Below are 19,678 nucleotides of genomic sequence, written 5' to 3' on the forward strand. Positions count from 1 at the left end.
CCCATTTTATAACATGCCTCAGACGCCTTAAAGGAGATGGGTGAACAAGGCGTGCAAAATACCTATACATATGTAGCTTCAAATGTATAAAAGTCATTTTCAATTTGTAAATTTCGCATTTAGAGTAAGGTTGTATGAAATGATGACAAACAACTTTTCAGCGAAAAATTCTTTTTGGAAATAATTATTCTATTATAAAAAAATACGTGGTATTCTTGGGGTTCAAATCCAAGCAATAAAATCATGATGTCAATTTTCCTTCAATCATGACTATTAAGTACAATCTTTCAAAAAACTGGAGTGAAGACCTAATGGGAAAAAATTGTTTTACATATGTAGTACATGTATCAAGAATTGACCATTTTTGCCCTCTTTAGTGTACATGGATGCTATTTCATAAACGGAACAATTTATTTCTTTCTGAAATTTATGTGATATACGTAAATACTGCATATTTTTCTTATGACAAAAATTTATGCACACAATTTTTAGCTAAATCCCAGTATCCTCATCTCAGCTGGACAAAAAAAAAATAATATCTGAAGAAAAAATATCTGAGTGCGTCACCATATGAAATTCTAGCTAGACCATGAACTCAATTCCTTTTATAAAATTCAATTTTTTAAAACCATGTTTTATCCAGCATTTATTAAACACACTGGATGGATGCAGCAGTATGATAAGCATTTGAGCCAATTTCATAAGACCAGACGTAAATATAATCAAACCTCATCATCTCAAACTCGGTGGGACCAATATACTTCGAAATATCTGTGGATATGAGATAATGAGGGTAAAAAAATGAAATATGGAGATAACGAACAGTATTCAAGCTCAAAGTCCATTAAAATAATACAAATCGAGAGCAGAGCAAACACGGACCTCCAAAAACATCAGAGGTGAGATCAGGTGCCATGGATTAGTGAGCATCCCCTGCCGACCGATCACACCCGCCGTGTGTTCCTTGTCATAATCGGGAAATAATGGGAAAATCCGTTAACAATTCGGCGTGTAAATAATGGCTTAACAATTAGTATGAAAAACATAGATAAAAAGTGGTTGGAACTGCCAATTAATGCACTTTGACATTGATATATCGGTGTTTGAGATAACAGTTTAACTGTACATGGATAAAAAAGTACACGATATATAATTAAAAACAGAAAGAAACATTTAAAAGCATATCAATACACAAAAAAATGTATAATCATCTAATTCCATCGCTCAGTTTACATAATTTATTCAATGTGATATTGAGAGCATGCTCAAACATTAATTTTCATATTGGTATTCTGTCCCAGCGGAGGACATATAAAACAGCAACTTTGATGAGATATTAATCTCTGTTTCAATTATGATTGGATAGTTACTTTGACACTCACTTCAACAGTTACCTAGTATTCAACGTAACTGCAAGTTCAACTATACATTATTAAAAGCAGATCTTGGCACATTTGGGATTCGATGGGACCGTAAGAAAGACAATTAATTCAGAAAGCAGAATATCCCTAAGTTTCTTTTAGCCAAGATGCAATCTCTTTCTGTATCACCTAAAAACAAAATTAAACAAATGATAAAGTTTTAAAGTATGGTTTGCTGTTAATTTACATCAAAGACCAAAATAAGAGGCCCACAAGTCACAAGGCTCACATGAGTTGCTTGTTCTTACTGAGAATAAATAAAATATGAGAATGATTCTTGTGGCCCCACTATTAAACGTTTTAATAGTTCAAAGACATTTTGATAGCCAGAGCAATCATTAATTGAATAAGCAGTATCTAACTGTTTAACAATATCACAGGCACCTGACGTGTGGATAGTGTGAGATTTAAACCCCCCCCCCCCCACCACCACTCACTCAATTTATTTTATATTAAGCTTATAAAAATATCGGCTGGCAATTTTTTAATGCTTACTAAAATAAAAATTGACTGCATGTACAGGCTGATTTATGAGTTCGATTGACAGGGAAATCATATACCTTTTGGAGAATTAGGTTTCTCAATTTATTTCATATAATCATGCTATTCACATGTTACGTTGCAATAATTTTGATGTTGCTTTTTAAATAGATTTAAGTAAAAAGGTGTTTGAGTTATAAATATGCCATGTACCTGTGAAGTTTGAAATAAAATTTTACTTTCAGAAAATGTACCGAATACTAGTATTAGACTATCGTTCGAATAATGCAATAGAATAATAGACTAAGGAAAATAATATTTTGACATCCCTAATTAAAACATTATACTTTCTTGAAAACGCAATTAGGATGGTTTTTACTTGAGCTGTAGGATACAAGGCTGCTTATATATATTGTATAGAAATTCCTAAGTAAAACATCGGATCAAGAGGAAAGAAACAAAAGCCCATTGACCATATTGTTTACAAAAATTAAAGCTGTCTTATTTGTACAGAGAGATTTACTATATGATAATAATTATCATAGGAAATGTGCTTTGATGAATAAACATTGAACTGACTTACAAGTCTGGCCTCCTTGAGAGACTGTGGATCTGTAGATTTTTGGGTTGCCATGTCAGCACAGTGGGCAGTTCCATTGATGAAGACAGCAACCTCTCCAGAGACCTGGTCTGACTTGAGGACACTCAGGAAGTGCCAGGGATCTATGGAGCCTACCAAAAAAAAAAAAAAATACCAAAAAAGACTAATGAATCTATAAATAAAATAAGGCAACTTGAGATACTAAATTGGCGTATTCAAAATTTTTTGCAATCACTGGGTATGGAGTTATTGGCGTATTCATGAATTAGTGCTACACATGTCCTTGCCGTATATTGTATTTATAAATAATTTTTTAGGGGTACTCATGAATTAGCCTATCTTTGTCTGCACCAAAGCCGCTAAAATATGAAGCCCATTTTTTTGAGTACACATACAGTAACTAACTGAATTACCTAATATCATTACAGTTACCTGGTAAAAAAAATCCTTTTGAAAAATAAATATTGTATAAACCAAAAACCAAGAAGTCTATTACTCAAGTTAATATTAATTACCATTGACAAAAATAATCCTAGTGCCTTTTGGATGATTAGCACCATAATAGTCATTGGTGAACTGTACAAATTTAGGCACCATGTTCTCAGAGATTTTGTACACCTCTTTACATAAGGCAAGGTGTGATTCCAAGGTCATAAGTCTGGAGAAAGGACAGCTAGTTCCATCTTTACAAGTCATATCTGGAAAAAAAATCTTCATCATTAAAGCTGATCAAGATCTGAAGAAACTTTGATATAATCCCTACCTGAGGATACTTGCCTATATATCAAAGCCTTTCTGATGTTGTACATTTAATTTTGGGGGTGGGGTGGTGGTGGGGAGGGGGGTGGGGCTGATCACCGGTTCCAGGGAACATGAATTTAAAATTTTTGCAGGAGGCTAGCTGCTTATTATAGTTATCCAATATGTAAGTCTAGTAATAACAAATGAGTAATGAAGATTAAACAAGATGTGTTTGTGAAACACTGATGCCCCCGTATGGCAGCTTATGGCGAAGGTTAAAGTTTCTCAAATGCAAGTCAAAATCCAGGCCAAAAGACAAAAAATGTTAAATTTGAAAGCCCTAGCTGCAACTGTTCAAAAGTTATGGCGAAGGTGAAAGTTTTTTAAAAGTAGGCCAAACTCCTATGTCAAGGTCAAAGGGTGAAAGTGGTTGGTATCCAAAGGAAAGTCTTGTCACAAGGATTACATATGTGAAGAATGAAAGCCCTAGCACCAACGTATCAAAAGTTATGGCCAAGGTTAAAGTTTTTCAAAAGTAGGTCAAACTCCTAGGTCAAGGTCAAAAGGTCAAAGTGGTTGGTATCCAAAGGAAGGTCTTGTCACAAGGATTACATATGTGAAGTATGAAAGCCCTAGCTCTAACCGTTCAAACGTTATGGCCAAGGTTAAAGTTTTTCAAAAGTAGGTCAAACTCCTAGGTCAAGGTCAAAGGGTCAAAGAGGTTGATATCCAGAGGAAGGTCTTGTCACAAGGAATACACTTGTGAAGTTTGAAACCCCAAGCACCAACTGTTCAAAAGTTATGGCCAAGGTTAAAGTTTTTCAAAAGTAGGTCAAACTCCAAGGTCAAGGTCAAAAGGTCAAAGTTGTTGGTATCCAAAGGAAGGCCTTGTCACAAAAAATACACATGTGAAGTTTGAAAACCCAAGCACCAACTGTTCAGAAGTTATGGCCAAGGTTATAGTCTCATAAAATTTTGCAAAAGTGGGTCAAACTCCAAGGTCAAGGTCAAAAGGTCAAATATGATGGTACCCAAAGAAAGGTCTTGACACATGGAATACACATGTGAAATATGAAAGTCATAGCTCCAACCAATCAAAAGTTATGGGCAAGGTTAAAGTTGACAACAGACAGACAGACAAACAGATAAACAGACAAACAGACAGACAGGACAAAAACAATATACCCCCGGGATCTTTCGATCCGGGGGGCATAAAAATCAAAGATGTAAATAATGTATTTTCAATATATGACTAACTTAGCCCCATCATTGGGCCTGGATGCTGGATACAGGAGGCATCATTTTGGTAAAATGTTACGTACTCATTGTAATCATGCAAACAGTTTGCCTGAAACATGCTCCTGAGAAAAGAAGAAGAGTTGTATTTTTCAATATATGACTAACTAGGCCTCACCCTGAGGCTTGAACCCCCGGTTTGGGGGTCAGAGGGTGGGTATAAATTTCACAATTTTAGAAGCATCAAGATTTTCAAAGATACATGTATTTTCAACATAAAAGACCTACTTAGCCCCACGCTGGGGCCTTAAGTATGGACCCAAAGCACATTAATTTATTTTACAATTTGGGTACATGGGTAAAGGTTATGCACTCATTGTCGTTGAATAATCGGTTTGCCCACTAGATGTCATTTCGCAAAAGATTTTCAAATATGAAATGAATTTTCAATATATGACTAACTTAGCCCATCCAGGGACCTGGGACAATTTTTGTAAAGCACGGTTACTGTGTTTAGTATAATATCATGTAAACAGTTTGACTGCTTGATGTCCAGGAAAATGGAAGATTTTTGAAGATTGTATTACTGTAAACATACTTTTTTCCACGGGGTCATAATTCTGCGGAATCTCTATTTCTGTTTAATCCGCGGGTTGAAAATTACGGAGATTTCTCAAGACTCTCACTTTATGAAATATATATGTATATGAAGTACGATGGGACAAATTTCCGCGGAAAATTTGTGACCGCGTACATAGCGTAAATTAATACCGCGCAGAAAAAATACTTCTACAGTAATTTTAATGGTTTTGGCCCTGTCCCTCAAGCCCCTTGGAGGCAGAGAAAGATACCATGAAATTCAATTTTTTCCCCCTTTATTCCATAGATGCAATATAAAGCACAATTGGTGGGACTTGGCTCAGTCATTCCAGAGAAGAAGCTGAAAATATTCAAATGTAATAATGGGTGATGAATGTCTATGGGCAGAAACAAATCGTTATAGGTCACCTGAGTGACTCGGGGAAAAAACAGTGTCTTACAATAGCCAAACTGTGTGCAGGTCTGCCAGATCCACTGTCTTATGCTCAGCTTCAATGCACGTCTGTCTACTGTTTGATTTCTCAGGTACGACAGGTAGCTGGAGTATCTATTGTCAACACAACTCTGATTGGTTAACTTCATCATCATCTGCAAAATAAATGTACTTACAAATCCAGCAAACAGTTTTAAACATAATAAGGCCATTTCAAGTTTTTTCTCTGTCTAGCGTCCACCCATCTTTCAAAAACTTACCTACCTATAACAGGACAAAAAATAAAACACAGACTTGATAGTCATAAAAATGACATCATTCAAAGGATTTTACTTCATTAATCTATTTTTCTTGTAGAAAAATCTATTCTTCAGCAAAATCAATGTATTAAATGCTTAAAATATATCTTATATGACATATCGTAGACAAATATTTAGCGAATTGAGAGAATTCAAAGATTTTGACCAGAATAATCAATTTAAAGGACTGCTGATTTTTTTGTTTTTTCAAATATGAGGTGTCAAAAACCAAGGCGCACGCTAAACAAGGCGGACGCTAAACATAGAAAAAAAAAAACTTGGAATGGCCTAAAAGGTACCTCAATTGCTTTAGGTATGGAATTCAGTTTGCCATATAATTAAACAAAAAATGTAAGTCTTACAACTCCAAACTATGGAATCTGGATAGGGCTATGTAGTTTGATCACCATTGCACATTTGAGCATCCACTTTTAGGTCAATGGTGCATGACAATGATGCAGTGGAGCAATGATGCTGTGATAGCATGATACGACAGTGCATTAGCACAATGGAACAATAGTTAGTATCGTTTCATTGTCATAGTGCCATATTATCTCACCATTGCGTCTGAGTGACTGCCAAAGTATCATCATGTCATTGCACTATCACTCCATCATGTCTTCACACAATTATCAAGCTTTATTGCGTCATCGCTCTATTGCAGTATCGTGTCATCGTCATAGCGCCATTGCATCATCATGGTGTTACCGCATCATCATGCCATCAATCCACACTTCTGTGGCATAATAGTGAACTACGTGGTCCTATCCAGATTCCATAAAAACAGCCATGACTTTTTTTTTACTATTCCAAAGAAAGATACAATGTAATACTGTCCATGTTCAGATGGTGAATTTTTCATTTAAAAAACAAAAACTTATTTAATATTTTAATATTATCAAAACTTGAAATATTTCTCCTCAGAAAAGAGTTATCATAATTTCTTCAAACCGATTTTACATCAGAGTTAAGCCATATATAAATTCAAATAAAAACACAGGTAAAGTAAACAAGTCTATAAAAAGCTAAAACAGATATATACCCGAGTGAAGATTTTTTGTATCATTAGATATTACCTGATTTATTTTTTGAAGATTGCTGTAGGAATCTCCTGACTCTCTCATAATGTTACAGAGATTTTTGATATTCAGAAAAGGGAATTCATTATTGAATTGCACTATTCCCATAAAAATTGCTGCTAAAATGTTGACAAAGACCTTCTGGTCATTTGGCTCAGAAAGTGACCCACAGGACAGGAAATCCTTTGCAAGCCCTTTGGTTTGTTGGCCACTGACCATTCTGTCTATTTTCTGGAAGGCCTCAGCTACTTGTGCAGTACACTAAAAGAACAAAAGCATTTAGACTGCCTTTTATGAATCGGACCTAATTCTGGATGGTTACTTGTCTGTAACTGCAAAAAATAGCTATGAAAGCAAAGCCAATATATTGCATGTACATAATCATTAAAACTGGCCAAAAACTGGCTGGTTTTTGAATTTTAGTATTATTTTACACAACATTTTTTCCAACTATAAAACATAAGATTCATGCTTATTTGCAAACGTGTACGCTCCTTTGACAATTACTGACAAACGAATGATAAACAGGACCACATCATATTCTAGTGTAAAAGGAAGGGAAGAAAATATATGGCTGGACTGGGAATCAAACCTAGGACCCCTGCATCACTAGTCAGGTAATCTACTAATTGAGCTATATCCAGGCTGATATCCACTGCCCAAAATTTCTTGGTTAAAATTTTCTTAGTAGGAATCGGGTAGAATTGAGTACTTGTCATATATTTATGTCTAAAATATATTTATATAAATATTTATAATAAAGGTAAACAGAAAGCTTACCAGGAATCCAGGAATTTTACATAAAGTAATACTTTAAATAATACTTCTAACATATGGCAAAAACAGTCCTCTACAGTATTTAAGGTAAAAAGTGCAGGGGGTCAAGAATTGGCGGGTTTTGTAATTATATATAAGATGCAGAAATTAAAACATGCATATTAATGAGATAAAAATGGACATCAGTCAGTAGTAAAGTCAAGTTAGGTCATCTAACCGGAAACACGTGGACATACAAAAATAAACAATGTCACATCATACACACTAGACACACACAACACAAACAAACGCAGTTGACGTGTTTGATTGGCAATGCGCGCCAATATGTATTTTCAAATTAAAAATATAACATCTGTGACAGCAATTTTCCTCTAAGGAATGAGTCTTACAAGTTTATCTACCTAACTGAAGTTTCAGAAAAGTTCTTTCTCTCTGTTCTTTCTATAGATGCACTGGAAAATAAGGCATGCACTGTGTTCTTTCGTACCTAATTGTATTGTGTAAAATTTTGACAATATCGAACGTGAATATAAACATTATATGTGACCTAATGTTTGCATTTAATTTGATATATATTTAAGTACCTCCGTGGTCTAGGGGTATGATGTTTGCTTAGTTAGCGAGAGACCCGGGTTCAAATCCCGGACGATTCTTTTTTTAATGTTTTTTTTTGGATTTACTAAATGATACTCAACATGTGAAATGAAAAAGTTATGGCGTCTGGCGTGTACAAACTCATAAAATCATTATTACAGTGTCATAAATATTCTATATATCAAAAAGAATCTTCTATACACATGTTAAAGAATAAGCAATCAAATCTTTATATCCATATTGGCATTTTTATTTGCTTCAATATACATGTATACATTTAATAATTCTACAAATCGGGGGGGGGGGATGTGACCCCCCACCCCCGAACTGCACATGCTCTTCTTTTTTCCCTAAGCGGGGGACACAAATTCTCTGAATTAGCTTGTTAATTTAGATTCGTATGAAAGAGAACACTCAAATAAGAAAGTGTGAATGAAAATATTCTATCCAGTCTGTTTTTCAAAACTTTTTTAAAAACAAAAATATATTAGAAAATATGTTAATTTACACCTTATTTTCAATACCATAATGTAAAACAAAAATGGACTTCATTTTATTAATTGACATTGTATTGTAGTGCAGTGCAATAAAATGCAGTTAAATTCTTATTATGGTAAACAGTATAAATTCTCTTGCAAACAAAAAAATCCACTCATCAGTCAAAAAGGAGTGTTCATTTCTTTTGGATCTTTTGCGCATACTGAAACTATTCACTCGATAAAAAAACAAAAACAAAAACAAAAAACAGTAACACATAACTTAGCGAAAGTCCTTCGACTTAATTACTGATTGTTAATTTTGATTCATATCAAAGAAAACAAATATTTAAGAATATGAGAATAAAAGAAATGCTCTCTAGTCTGTTTTTGAAACCTTTTTTCAAAGCATATAATGAAAAAAGTGTGTGTATTCAATCAGGTTTTAAATTCAATTAAGAAAAAAATTGACTAAGTTAATTTTGATTAGACAATTTGGCAGGCATCACAATGTATCGCATTGTATTGCAGCAGAGTGCAGCATGGTGCAATTCTACTTGTATTTAAACAAGTACAATTATTTTTACTTATCAATGTATTAGAAATATTCCCCACCATCCACCCTCCAAAGACAGCTTTTTATATACAATTTGTCCTTGTGATTGAATGTTTCTTTGGAAATTTGCATAATGTAAGTTTTGTTTCAAAGTTCGATAACTCAAATTATGTCCCTTTGAACAACGTAGACAAAACGATCATTAATTTCTGCTTTATATTATGTAAATGTTTAAGCAATGTTATCGAGTAACAGGCTTGTATACTATATATAAGACGTTAGAAAGACATTCACAAATGACCATGTGTTAAAGTCAGAGTAAATAACGGTTACGGCTAATGTCGCGTGTAAAGGACTTAGTGTGAGCTTATCTCACTAAACAAGTACTGCTAAGCAGTATTGAAAGGCGTCTTTGATTGTTCTACAAAGTCATCGGCGCTTGTTTGAGTCTCAAAATATTCACTCATCAGTCAAACAGGAAAGTTTTTTTTCACTGTTTTGCCTAATAATAAAAATTGACCAAGTATGTTTTTATTATACATTCAATCAAGCATTACAATGCAATGTATTGTAGGACAGTTATATTTTTATTTAAAAGCAAACTTAATTAACTTGCAATTAAAGAACTTCACTCGACACTCCAATTTTCCTCGGGATATTTCGCATATATCCATATCAGTCTTTCAACTTAGAACTTAAGGCTAAAACTACAGATCTAGAATCTCGTCTCGATGATTTGGAACAATATTCCAGAAAACCCTTTTTAAAATTTTCCGGAATTCCGGAGAGAGACAATGAAAACACAGACGAGATCACTTTAAACATAACAAATAAATTAGTACTACCAGTAGGTGTCGAGAAACTGCACAAATTTGCAATCAGTACCTCCGACTTGGCCCACCACGCCAGGATAGACCGAGGGATATCATAGTTCGGTTTGTACGGTATAATGACAAAGCTACAATTTACAAAAACAAATCCAACCTTAAAGGGTTCAACACAAATCAAGACAATGGTTACAAAATTTATATCAATGAAGCCCTTATTCAGCAGCGTGCAATCCTATATGCCAAAGCTAGACAGGCGCTGCGAAACCAGATAATAAAGGGATGCTGGACCACAGACGGCAAAATTTACGTCAAAACAAACGATGACAAAAGAGTGACTATAAGGTCACAAGATCACTTAACACTAACGAACAAGTGAACAGTGACTGTGAAACAGACACGGACGAAACAAGCGAACCAGTTATCAGTGATCAAACCAAACGTAACTCGTTCTCCGACGTTTTAAAAAATAATAAAGACGAACCGGTGGACAGCACAAGAGCCGCCGATACAGCCAATTCCTAGATATGTATCAACCATCAACCGTTGTATCACAAAATTAAACATTTCATCAGTCCAATTACAGATATACGTGGGCAATTCACAGATATAACTATATCAATCCCAGTTAATTTAAAGTATATAATTCACTTATTACGGACCCTTGTACATAATTATATCAGTTTTGAATGTTGCATGTCATTACGTTGTCTTATATCCTGATATATTGTCATGTATTGTTTGGGAACTCACTTGTAGATGAGTCGCTTCCCAAACAAATTTGTATTGTAGATTTTCTTTTGTTTTTGTTCATATTTTTTCTGTTTGTATGTGAAATGCTGTTTATTTGTTTCCAATTTTCTGTTTTTAACACATCTACTGTTTCATATATCTACAACTGTCAACACATTTATTACAAACAAACAAAATCAACTCTTAGACCTTACGCATATCGTGTACATTTTTTACATTATTTTCGGTTTTGCGGCAAATTCAATGTCCTTAGAACTGACATTATAGACAATGGGTAACAGCATAGAGCAATATCGCGCCGCAATTGGAACTTTTTACTTTGTGTGTAGGTGTGTAACTTGCTCGTCAATCTTTGTTTTTCTTACACTGCGTGATATTTTGAACTTATTCCAACAAGTGACTCGAAAATGTCTGTTGAAAAGTTTTTATGTTGGTAACATTCTGTCTATACACATAACTTTTTTCATGCAATTTTTTGCTTTTATTTTGTTAATATCTGGTGATATAGAAACAAATCCAGGCCCTATTTATGACAGTGTTCTTGACATTTTACACCTAAATACTCGAAGTCTCAGGAACAAAATTGACCCACTTAAAGCCATAGTAAATGAATTTGATATTGTGTGCTTTACTGAAACGCATCTCGACGACAACATTTTGAATAGTGATATTTATTTAGACGGTTTTAATTGTATTTTTCGCAAAGATCGAAACTCTTTCGGAGGCGGAGTCGTTATTTACACAAGTAACAATATTCGAGCTCATAGACGAATGGATCTTGAACCTGTCAATATTGAAGCTATCTTGTTAGAAATTGATAATCCTACCTCTCAACTTTTCTTATGTTGTGTCTACCCGACCGTCCTCCGCACGCAGATTCCACTTTTTGGAGAAACTTTTCGTGGTCTTTAGACAAAATAGGTGAGCTTTCTGACAAAATCATAATTGTTGGCTATATAAATGTTGATCTTCTAAGCACTCCTCACACACATATCATATATGATATAATATCCAATTGTAATCTTATCAACAGAATCAGCGAGCCAACGAGAATCACGAATTCCTCTTGAACACTTATTGACCCATTGGGTATATTCGATTAAGCGACACGAGTTACACGAGTTACTAGAGTTGTAAATAAAACAAGACATCTTCGACACGGGTGACCAACTCGTGTTACGCGAGTATACTCCTCAGTTTACCTGGAGTGACAGGTGAAAAAAAATGGCGGGAAGTGAAGACGCAATGTAAATGTGAAAACTTTTCTGCATAAATTTGTCAGTGTTTGTATTAGAAATTACAAAGTCCATGAAAAAAGTCAGCAGCATTATTTTGACATCTTTTTTTCCGTTTCTAGTTTTCAGATGAACTCATCAATTTACTATTGTGTTATCATTGACAGAATTTATTTCTTTTAAAAGAAGAAATTTATCTTTTTTTTTTTGTTTTTTTTTGTTTTTGTTTTGACTATGCCTAATTGTTGGATTAATCATTCTAAAAATGTCAATGTGTATTGATCAATAAAATTATTTCTATAGATTTACAATCGTAACATAGATATCTCCTGTTAATTAGTTAAATAATTCAGTTTGACTAATTCTGAAGTTCACACATCAAATACTTTCATATCAAGAAGAAACATAGCCTTAAAATGTTAATAAAAATAATAAACAGACTCCAATGTGAGAGCAATGGCAGTTACATGTGCATGTGATAATCTTATAGATATGGATGTCGCATTCCCAGAACCAGCTGGTTTGTTGTTTACAATAAAGGTTATACTTATATAGAAATTGCCTTGTCAGCTTTTAATCACAATCATAATATTGTACCATTAATACATACGTAATTTTTTTTAAAAGTACATGTAAATTTAGTTAAAATATTGAACATAATTTCTAAAGACTCAAAGTTAAAAGCCACGGCCATAAATACCATTAAATCACATTAGCTTAAGGTTTATTTCCAACCGGCGTCGCAATTTTTTGAGGTATAGATTAGATCTACAAAAAATTTATTCAAGTATATGTCCCTCACATCCTATGACTAACACTGGATTAATGAAAATGTCAGCTATGGTACTTTTCTGTCCAATTATTATACCCCATGCAAAAAGTTACAGGGGTATAATATTTAAAATATTTTTGACACATCTGTCATCAAATCTGTATTATTCTTGTTTGCTTAATACATAAGTATTACACAATTTTCTTACAGTATACACAAAGAAATCAAAATGGTGTGGTATATGGCGCTTCTATACATGATGAATATAACAAAAATTGTAACATATAATAAATACATATATACGGATATAACGATAGGTCATACGAAGAATGAACCACAACTTTTTTCATTTCTTAACTTAAAAGCAAAATGCAAAAAAATCCGAAATTACAAAGCTCGGAAAAGTTTTGGCCACTCAATAATTGAAGTAGTTTGAAAGCGGATGATTTTTCCAGTAATAACATTTAAGGATATCCGATCCTCAGCCAGGAAGGATAACTCTTAAATTTATTATTTTATTTAAAAAGTCTCAAAATGAAGCTTGAAATTGACATTTTTTCGTGCAACAAATTTCATTTTATGCATCTCAATATGATTCAAGGTTCTTTGAAGGCTTAGAAACGGTCTTGTAAAACGTTGACATTTATACCACATAAAAGAAAAAAAATAAACTCATTTTTAGAGAAATCGAATTTCCTTTAATCTAGCATTAGATATCAATGCTTATTAACATGACATGAATTAAATGTGATATGTGATATCTAGCTATATAATATGATTAACTTTAATGATGAACTTTGAAGAAATACCATTCTGATTGGTAAATTCACGTTACTCTGTGAAATCAGGGACATTTTAGTGAGCATTTTCAATTACTTTAAAGCTGATTTTCAGAACCTAAAGATCGGACTTCCTTAATATATTTACTTCACAATAATTTGTATAGGGGACAAATCAAAACAAAATGAAATTCACCTTCTATGTTGGTTTTACAAAATTCACAAAATCTTCTTCCTTTACAATATTTCTATGACGCTCAGTTTCCATTACAAGGTTACCATGCAGGGATTTATCAGTACCTTCCCAGGGGCCGAAATTCGGCCCCATTCCCAATTGAAAATGAGTTCAGTTTTTCCCAATTTGGCAGTATTTTTTCCCAATTGATGAACAATGCTTTTATATTTAATTATCTTGGAAAAACACAAGGAAAATTGTCAGATTGTATGTAATTTTCATCTATTTAAGTCATTTAGCAAAGCTACAGTCATAACACATGTTTAAAAACACTGTAAAAACATCGCCAACTTTTAATCCGAATTTCCTCCGTTTTTCTGAAAATGGTGATATTGTGTAATTATATAGATTTTTTAAGTTAATTATACATACTCAATTGATCTACGAGTGAATGGTAAGGAATGTAGGCATTATTTCAAATAGAAAAAAATATTTTCAATGCATTAATACATATTAAAGAGGACTTTGAGAAAATATATACTTGCAGAAGGTTTATATTTTCCAGAAACAGATTCTGTATACGTAATGACCTAAAGTGGAATCTCATACACACATGTACTACCCTAAGTTGTATAAACACTTTATACTCATTGAAGTCAATTTTACTTTTATTAGTCTGTTATTCATAATTGATCTTGTATGAAGTTGGATCATATATAATTGTCTGTTTGGTTGCCCAAATTAGAGTTCATGCTGAAATATTAAATGAATTACACCTGAATACATGATTTAAGCAACATTTTAAATTTTTCCCAATTTCATCAAAAAGCCGATAATTATTTCCCAATTCCCCAAAAATGGCATTTCCCAAAATAGGCTGATAAATCCCTGCCATGTATGTGAAGATATTTTTATTCTACTTTTTTTTTTTTTATAAAGAGAAAATATTGACTTTCTTAAATAATATTGCAAGGTTAAATAATCTACAATATGCCTGTAAAAAATACATTTTGTTGAACAATTAATTAAAGCCATGAGGTTTTGTATGAAATTATCTGTTATTCTTTGTTTGATACTGTCTAGTAATTAGAAATTGTTTATTAGTCATTTGTTTGTCCTGTTCAAAAAAGATAAGTCCAAGTCCATTTTCAAAAAGTTTTTCTTTGATTTTTACAACACAGTTGTCGGAGTGAGTGCTGGAATATACACATTTTCAGGGTACAATTGTCGGTTTTTGTTTTTGATCTGTTTTTATACACCCGCTGTTTTACCCGCCATATTTAAATAAACACTGTACAACACGACATGTTTTATTTTGATTTCTAGAGTTCCACTAGTAAGCAAGCGCATATTGAACACTAGTGTGACACGGGTTGTCTTAATCGAATACACTCAATATTTACTACACAAAGCGTAGACGTAACAGAGTCGGGAACTTTAAGGACATTGGCAAGTCAAGGTTTTCCGGAGAAAGAAGGTTTAATACATGGGTTTTTTCACTTATAAAATAGTGATTGAGAGTGATCTCCCGTGTAGAATTCTCTAAGCGGTGGAAACCAATAAAGCGTATGTTACAGAGGTAAACAAAAACACGTGTACTTCCTTCAACGGGTAGAATCATCTATACAGCAAGAAAGAAAAGTAGAAATGGCTTTGTTGTACATTGTATTCAGGGACAAAGAGCCAATAGGTCGTCATTTACGATAGTTGTGCTCAGTATGCTGGGAAGGGCAAAGATGTGACATATGCTGAAAGGTAGGCCGACTGAGAACAGTTCTTAGCTAGGTCGTGTGAAGGAAGCAGCATTTAGTAACTACGAATAAAAAATAAAAATAAAACAATGCCAATATTTTTGTTACAATGTGTTTCAATCAATTAAGTCAACTACATGATAAAAACAATCAACCAGTCTCTTGATCAATTTTAGCTGTTAAGGGAAGCAACTCAGAAATAATGATCGGTGCCGGTATATCCATGTCTTGTTCCGATATATAATTTTTTAACCAAAATTTCTAAAAGTCACAGGAAATGAAGATACAATAATGTATATAATACAAAAACTGTATGAAATAAGTGGGTTTTGGAAAAATATTATGGTGAAAAATTATGTAGGTCCCTTTTATCAACATTTTACATAGGAAATGCATTGAGAAGTGTAAAAACATTGATTTCACAAAATCTAAAAAAGAAGGTTGGATTGGTAGGTTAAACGATCCAGAATATAGCCTATTTAGTACATTTAAACCTACTCAAGAGTTCTTGAAATATTCTATACGATAACCAGGAACCTTGCCAATGTCCTTAATTAAATGTAAGCGCGAATCTTAGCGACCATAGAGCCACTTATGTGTGTCTTACCTTGAACTACAAAATTAATCATGCGTACAAGCGCAATGTATGGCTGTATAAAGAAGCGGATTTTGAGAAACTTTTTTTTTTTTTTTTTTTATTACCCCATCACATGAATATGATGATCAATAAGTTTACAGCCAAGTTTGGGGAGCCTTGGATTCTGCAAACTAATCTGACAAAGTTCCTATACTAAACATCTTGTGACAGGTGAATTTTTTATATACAAAAAAAAAAGGGGAAAGAAAAGCCAACATTCACACCTCAGCCATACAAGACATATATATGCAAGCTTAATTATCTAAATTTTACCAAAAAAAACAAAAAATCATTGTTTCAATAATAAGTAGTTTGAGCAACAGGGGGTTCATCTCAAACAAAACAATTATGCAGTACATGTTCTAATGGTAGACAGTTCCATTTTCTATCAAATTTCTCAATATCACAGTTTTTCTTGTAAATATATTTCTCACATTTATAATAATACAAAATTTCGTTTTTAGCTCCTTCAAATGAAGGAATTTGTTTTAAACATCTTTTTCGGTATATGTGCTTCTTTACAATACATGTTATTAGATATGTAATGTTATAATACTTATCATCTTTTCCAATAATAATGTCCAATTTATTCATTACAATATCAATTCCAGATAGTTCTTTTATCCAATCTTGAATTTTTTCCCAGATCTCACTTACACATTCACACTCCCAAAATAAATGTCCCAGTGATTCTGGATGTACATTACAAAAAGTACATAATTCTGATTCTACAATCCCAATCTTGTTTAAAAATGTGTTTGTTGCAAGAATTCTGTGCATAATGCAGTATTGAAACCATCTAAGTTGCATGTCATTTGTAACTTTAAAAATAAGACTATTTTTAGTTTTCCACCAATTACTGTTCACATCTAGATTAAACTCTTTTTCCCATTTTATTTCACATTTAGGTTTTTTCCAACTTTGATTCAAAAATACATTGTAGTAATCCTTTGAGCCCTTTTTACTTTTTTTAATTATTTGCAAAAATTGTGGGTAAAAAGGTAAGTTATTAACAATATACTCTGTATTGTAATATAAGTCTAGTTTCTTTATACTATTTATAATCCCGTAATACAAGGTAAATGGTGGATAGAAATTGTACTGATTACAGAACTCTTCATAACACATTAATTCACCTGTGTAATTATAAAAATCTAGTATGTAACAAACACCTTTTTCAAACCATTGTTTATAAAATACACTTTTGTTATTAATACATATTGATTCATTAAACCACACAGGACTCAAAATACAGTGAGTCTCGATACACTTTCTTAATTCTAAAAAAGCTGAAAAAACATCAATCCAAAAAATATTTGTACTGGTTTTAATAAGCTTTTGCAAAAAAGAAGGTCCAAAAACTGTTATCTGTGATGCATTAGGCAAAGTTTCAACTATCAAGTGTTTCCAGCCGGATTTACATGTATCATCATAAAAGCGGCGAACCCATGTAATTTTCAAACTTTTAGCAAAAGTATCAAGACAAATCATTTGGAAACCTCCATTTTCATAGCTTTGAATAATATCACTCTTTGCAACTCTTGGAGTTTTAAAGTTCCATATATACTGATAAAAAATATTTTCGATTTCTTTCAATTTTTCTTTTGGGGGAGTTGGTAAACTAATTAACAAGTGTGTAATTTTTGGAAGAATCAATGATTTAACCACAGTAATCCTTCCTGCAGTTGATAACATTCTGCGTGACCATAAACATATGAGTGCTTTTATTTCTTTAAGTTTCAGTGTGAAGTTTAATTCCAACATAGAGTTACTTTCTAGATTTACACAATATGTTATTCCTAAAACAGTAAAGGGTTTTTGAGACCAGTTTAAGTTTTTGAATTCATCTGATAACCTCAAATTGTTTCTTAGTGATCCTATTTTAATACACTGTGTTTTTTCATAGTTAGGTTTTAGTCCAGAAAACTTTGAGAATTGATCAACAAGAGAGAGAGCTGATTTTAAAGAGTTTTTGGAACCATCTAGTAGCAATACTGTATCATCTGCATATTGAAGCAATTTAAATTCCTTACTCACTGTAGTAATGCCCCTGATTAACGAATTATTCCTTATCATTATACCCATTATCTCAGCACAAAGGAGAAATAAATATGGAGAAATTGGATCACCTTGTCTGCATCCTCTACCTATATTGAAGAATTCAGAAAAAATGCCATTCTGTATTACACACAATCTGGCATCTTGAAAAAGAAATTTAATACACTTTATAAAAAAATCACCAAAATTGAAAAAATCTAAGACTTTAAAAATAAATTTCCATGAGACCGAATCAAAAGCCTTTTCAAAGTCAATGAGGAGGACTATTCCAGGTTTATTGTTTTCATTACAATAATGTATAATATCATAGAGGAGTCTGGAATTTTCACCAATGTACCGTCCTGCAAGAAAGCCTTTTTGATTCTCATGAATTATTTCTGACAAAATTGGTTTAATACGACTTGCTAATACACCAGATAATAATTTATAAGTGATATTCAAAAGTGAAATTGGTCTCCAATTTTTTAAATACTCTCTAGGTTTATTCCCTTTAGGCAGAATTGAAATAATTCCTTGTCTTTGGGTAGCTGATAGTCGACCGGACTTTAAACTATGTTTGAAAGACTTTAGAAGCAGTGTACCAATGTCTGCCCAGAAGAATTTAAAAAACTCAGCAGTAAAACCATCTGTACCTGGTGATTTATCATTTTTAAAGTTTTTTAATGTATCAAGTATTTCCTGTTTAGTTATGTCCAATTCTAATTTCTTTTGAGCTTCTGAGGATACCTTTCTAATATCATAGTCATGTATTACATCATTTAGGTTTACATCTTCTAATGATTGCTCTTTATTACTATAGAGTGATTTGTAAAAATTTGCAACCTCTTCCAAAATCTCATTTTGTTTATTAATAATTTTGCCTTGGCTATTAATTAATCTATTTATATTTTTATTGACATAATTCCTTTTTTCAAGACCCAGGAAATATTTAGTGGGTTTCTCACCATCCTCAATCCACTTACACCTACTCCTTAATAGTAATCCATTTAGTTCATATTTTCTTATTTCTTCTAGTTCAATCTGTAGGTGATTAAGCATATTTGAATATATTTCTAAGTGATATGCATTGTACAACTCCAATACAACTTTTATTTGAGTTTGTAGTTCTTGTTTTCTATTATTTCTTTCCTTAACTTTTTTAGCTGAATAATACAGGGTCATGCTTCTTATTTTCATTAGCAATATATCAAGGAACAAATCATCAGGAATTGTTAAACTTGAATCAGTACTGGTATTAGAATCTGGGCCTTTATATTCTGACAGTGTCTCCTTGATTACTTGTTTTACATTTGAAACATAATCCTTATTTCTCAAAAGAGAATTGTTGAAACGCCAAAATCCCTTACCTCGATGGAAATCATTAATTATGAGCTCAATTTCTATTATAGAATGATCTGT

General features: G+C 32.8%; 1 protein-coding gene across 1 annotated transcript in view; it reads right to left on the reverse strand.

The window, feature by feature from the left end:
* Positions 1-1,172: 1,172 nt before the first annotated feature.
* Positions 1,173-19,678, reverse strand: part of LOC133184298 (thymus-specific serine protease-like) — a 29,425-nt gene continuing 10,919 nt past the window's right edge. Inside the window, exons 7-11 of the mRNA XM_061319307.1 lie at positions 6,888-7,151; positions 5,520-5,667; positions 3,018-3,200; positions 2,485-2,633; positions 1,173-1,550 (exon numbers count right to left, since the gene is read on the reverse strand). Of these exons, the coding sequence (XP_061175291.1) occupies positions 1,509-1,550; positions 2,485-2,633; positions 3,018-3,200; positions 5,520-5,667; positions 6,888-7,151 (786 nt within the window). The 3' untranslated portion in view covers positions 1,173-1,508. The remainder of the gene's footprint in view (positions 1,551-2,484; positions 2,634-3,017; positions 3,201-5,519; positions 5,668-6,887; positions 7,152-19,678) is intronic.

The sequence above is a fragment of the Saccostrea echinata genome, unplaced genomic scaffold, assembly GCF_033153115.1.
Source record: "Saccostrea echinata isolate AGI-Se365-2 ecotype Australia unplaced genomic scaffold, CSIRO_AGI_Sech_v1 ptg000010l, whole genome shotgun sequence".
Classification (NCBI taxonomy): Eukaryota; Metazoa; Mollusca; class Bivalvia; order Ostreida; family Ostreidae; genus Saccostrea; species Saccostrea echinata.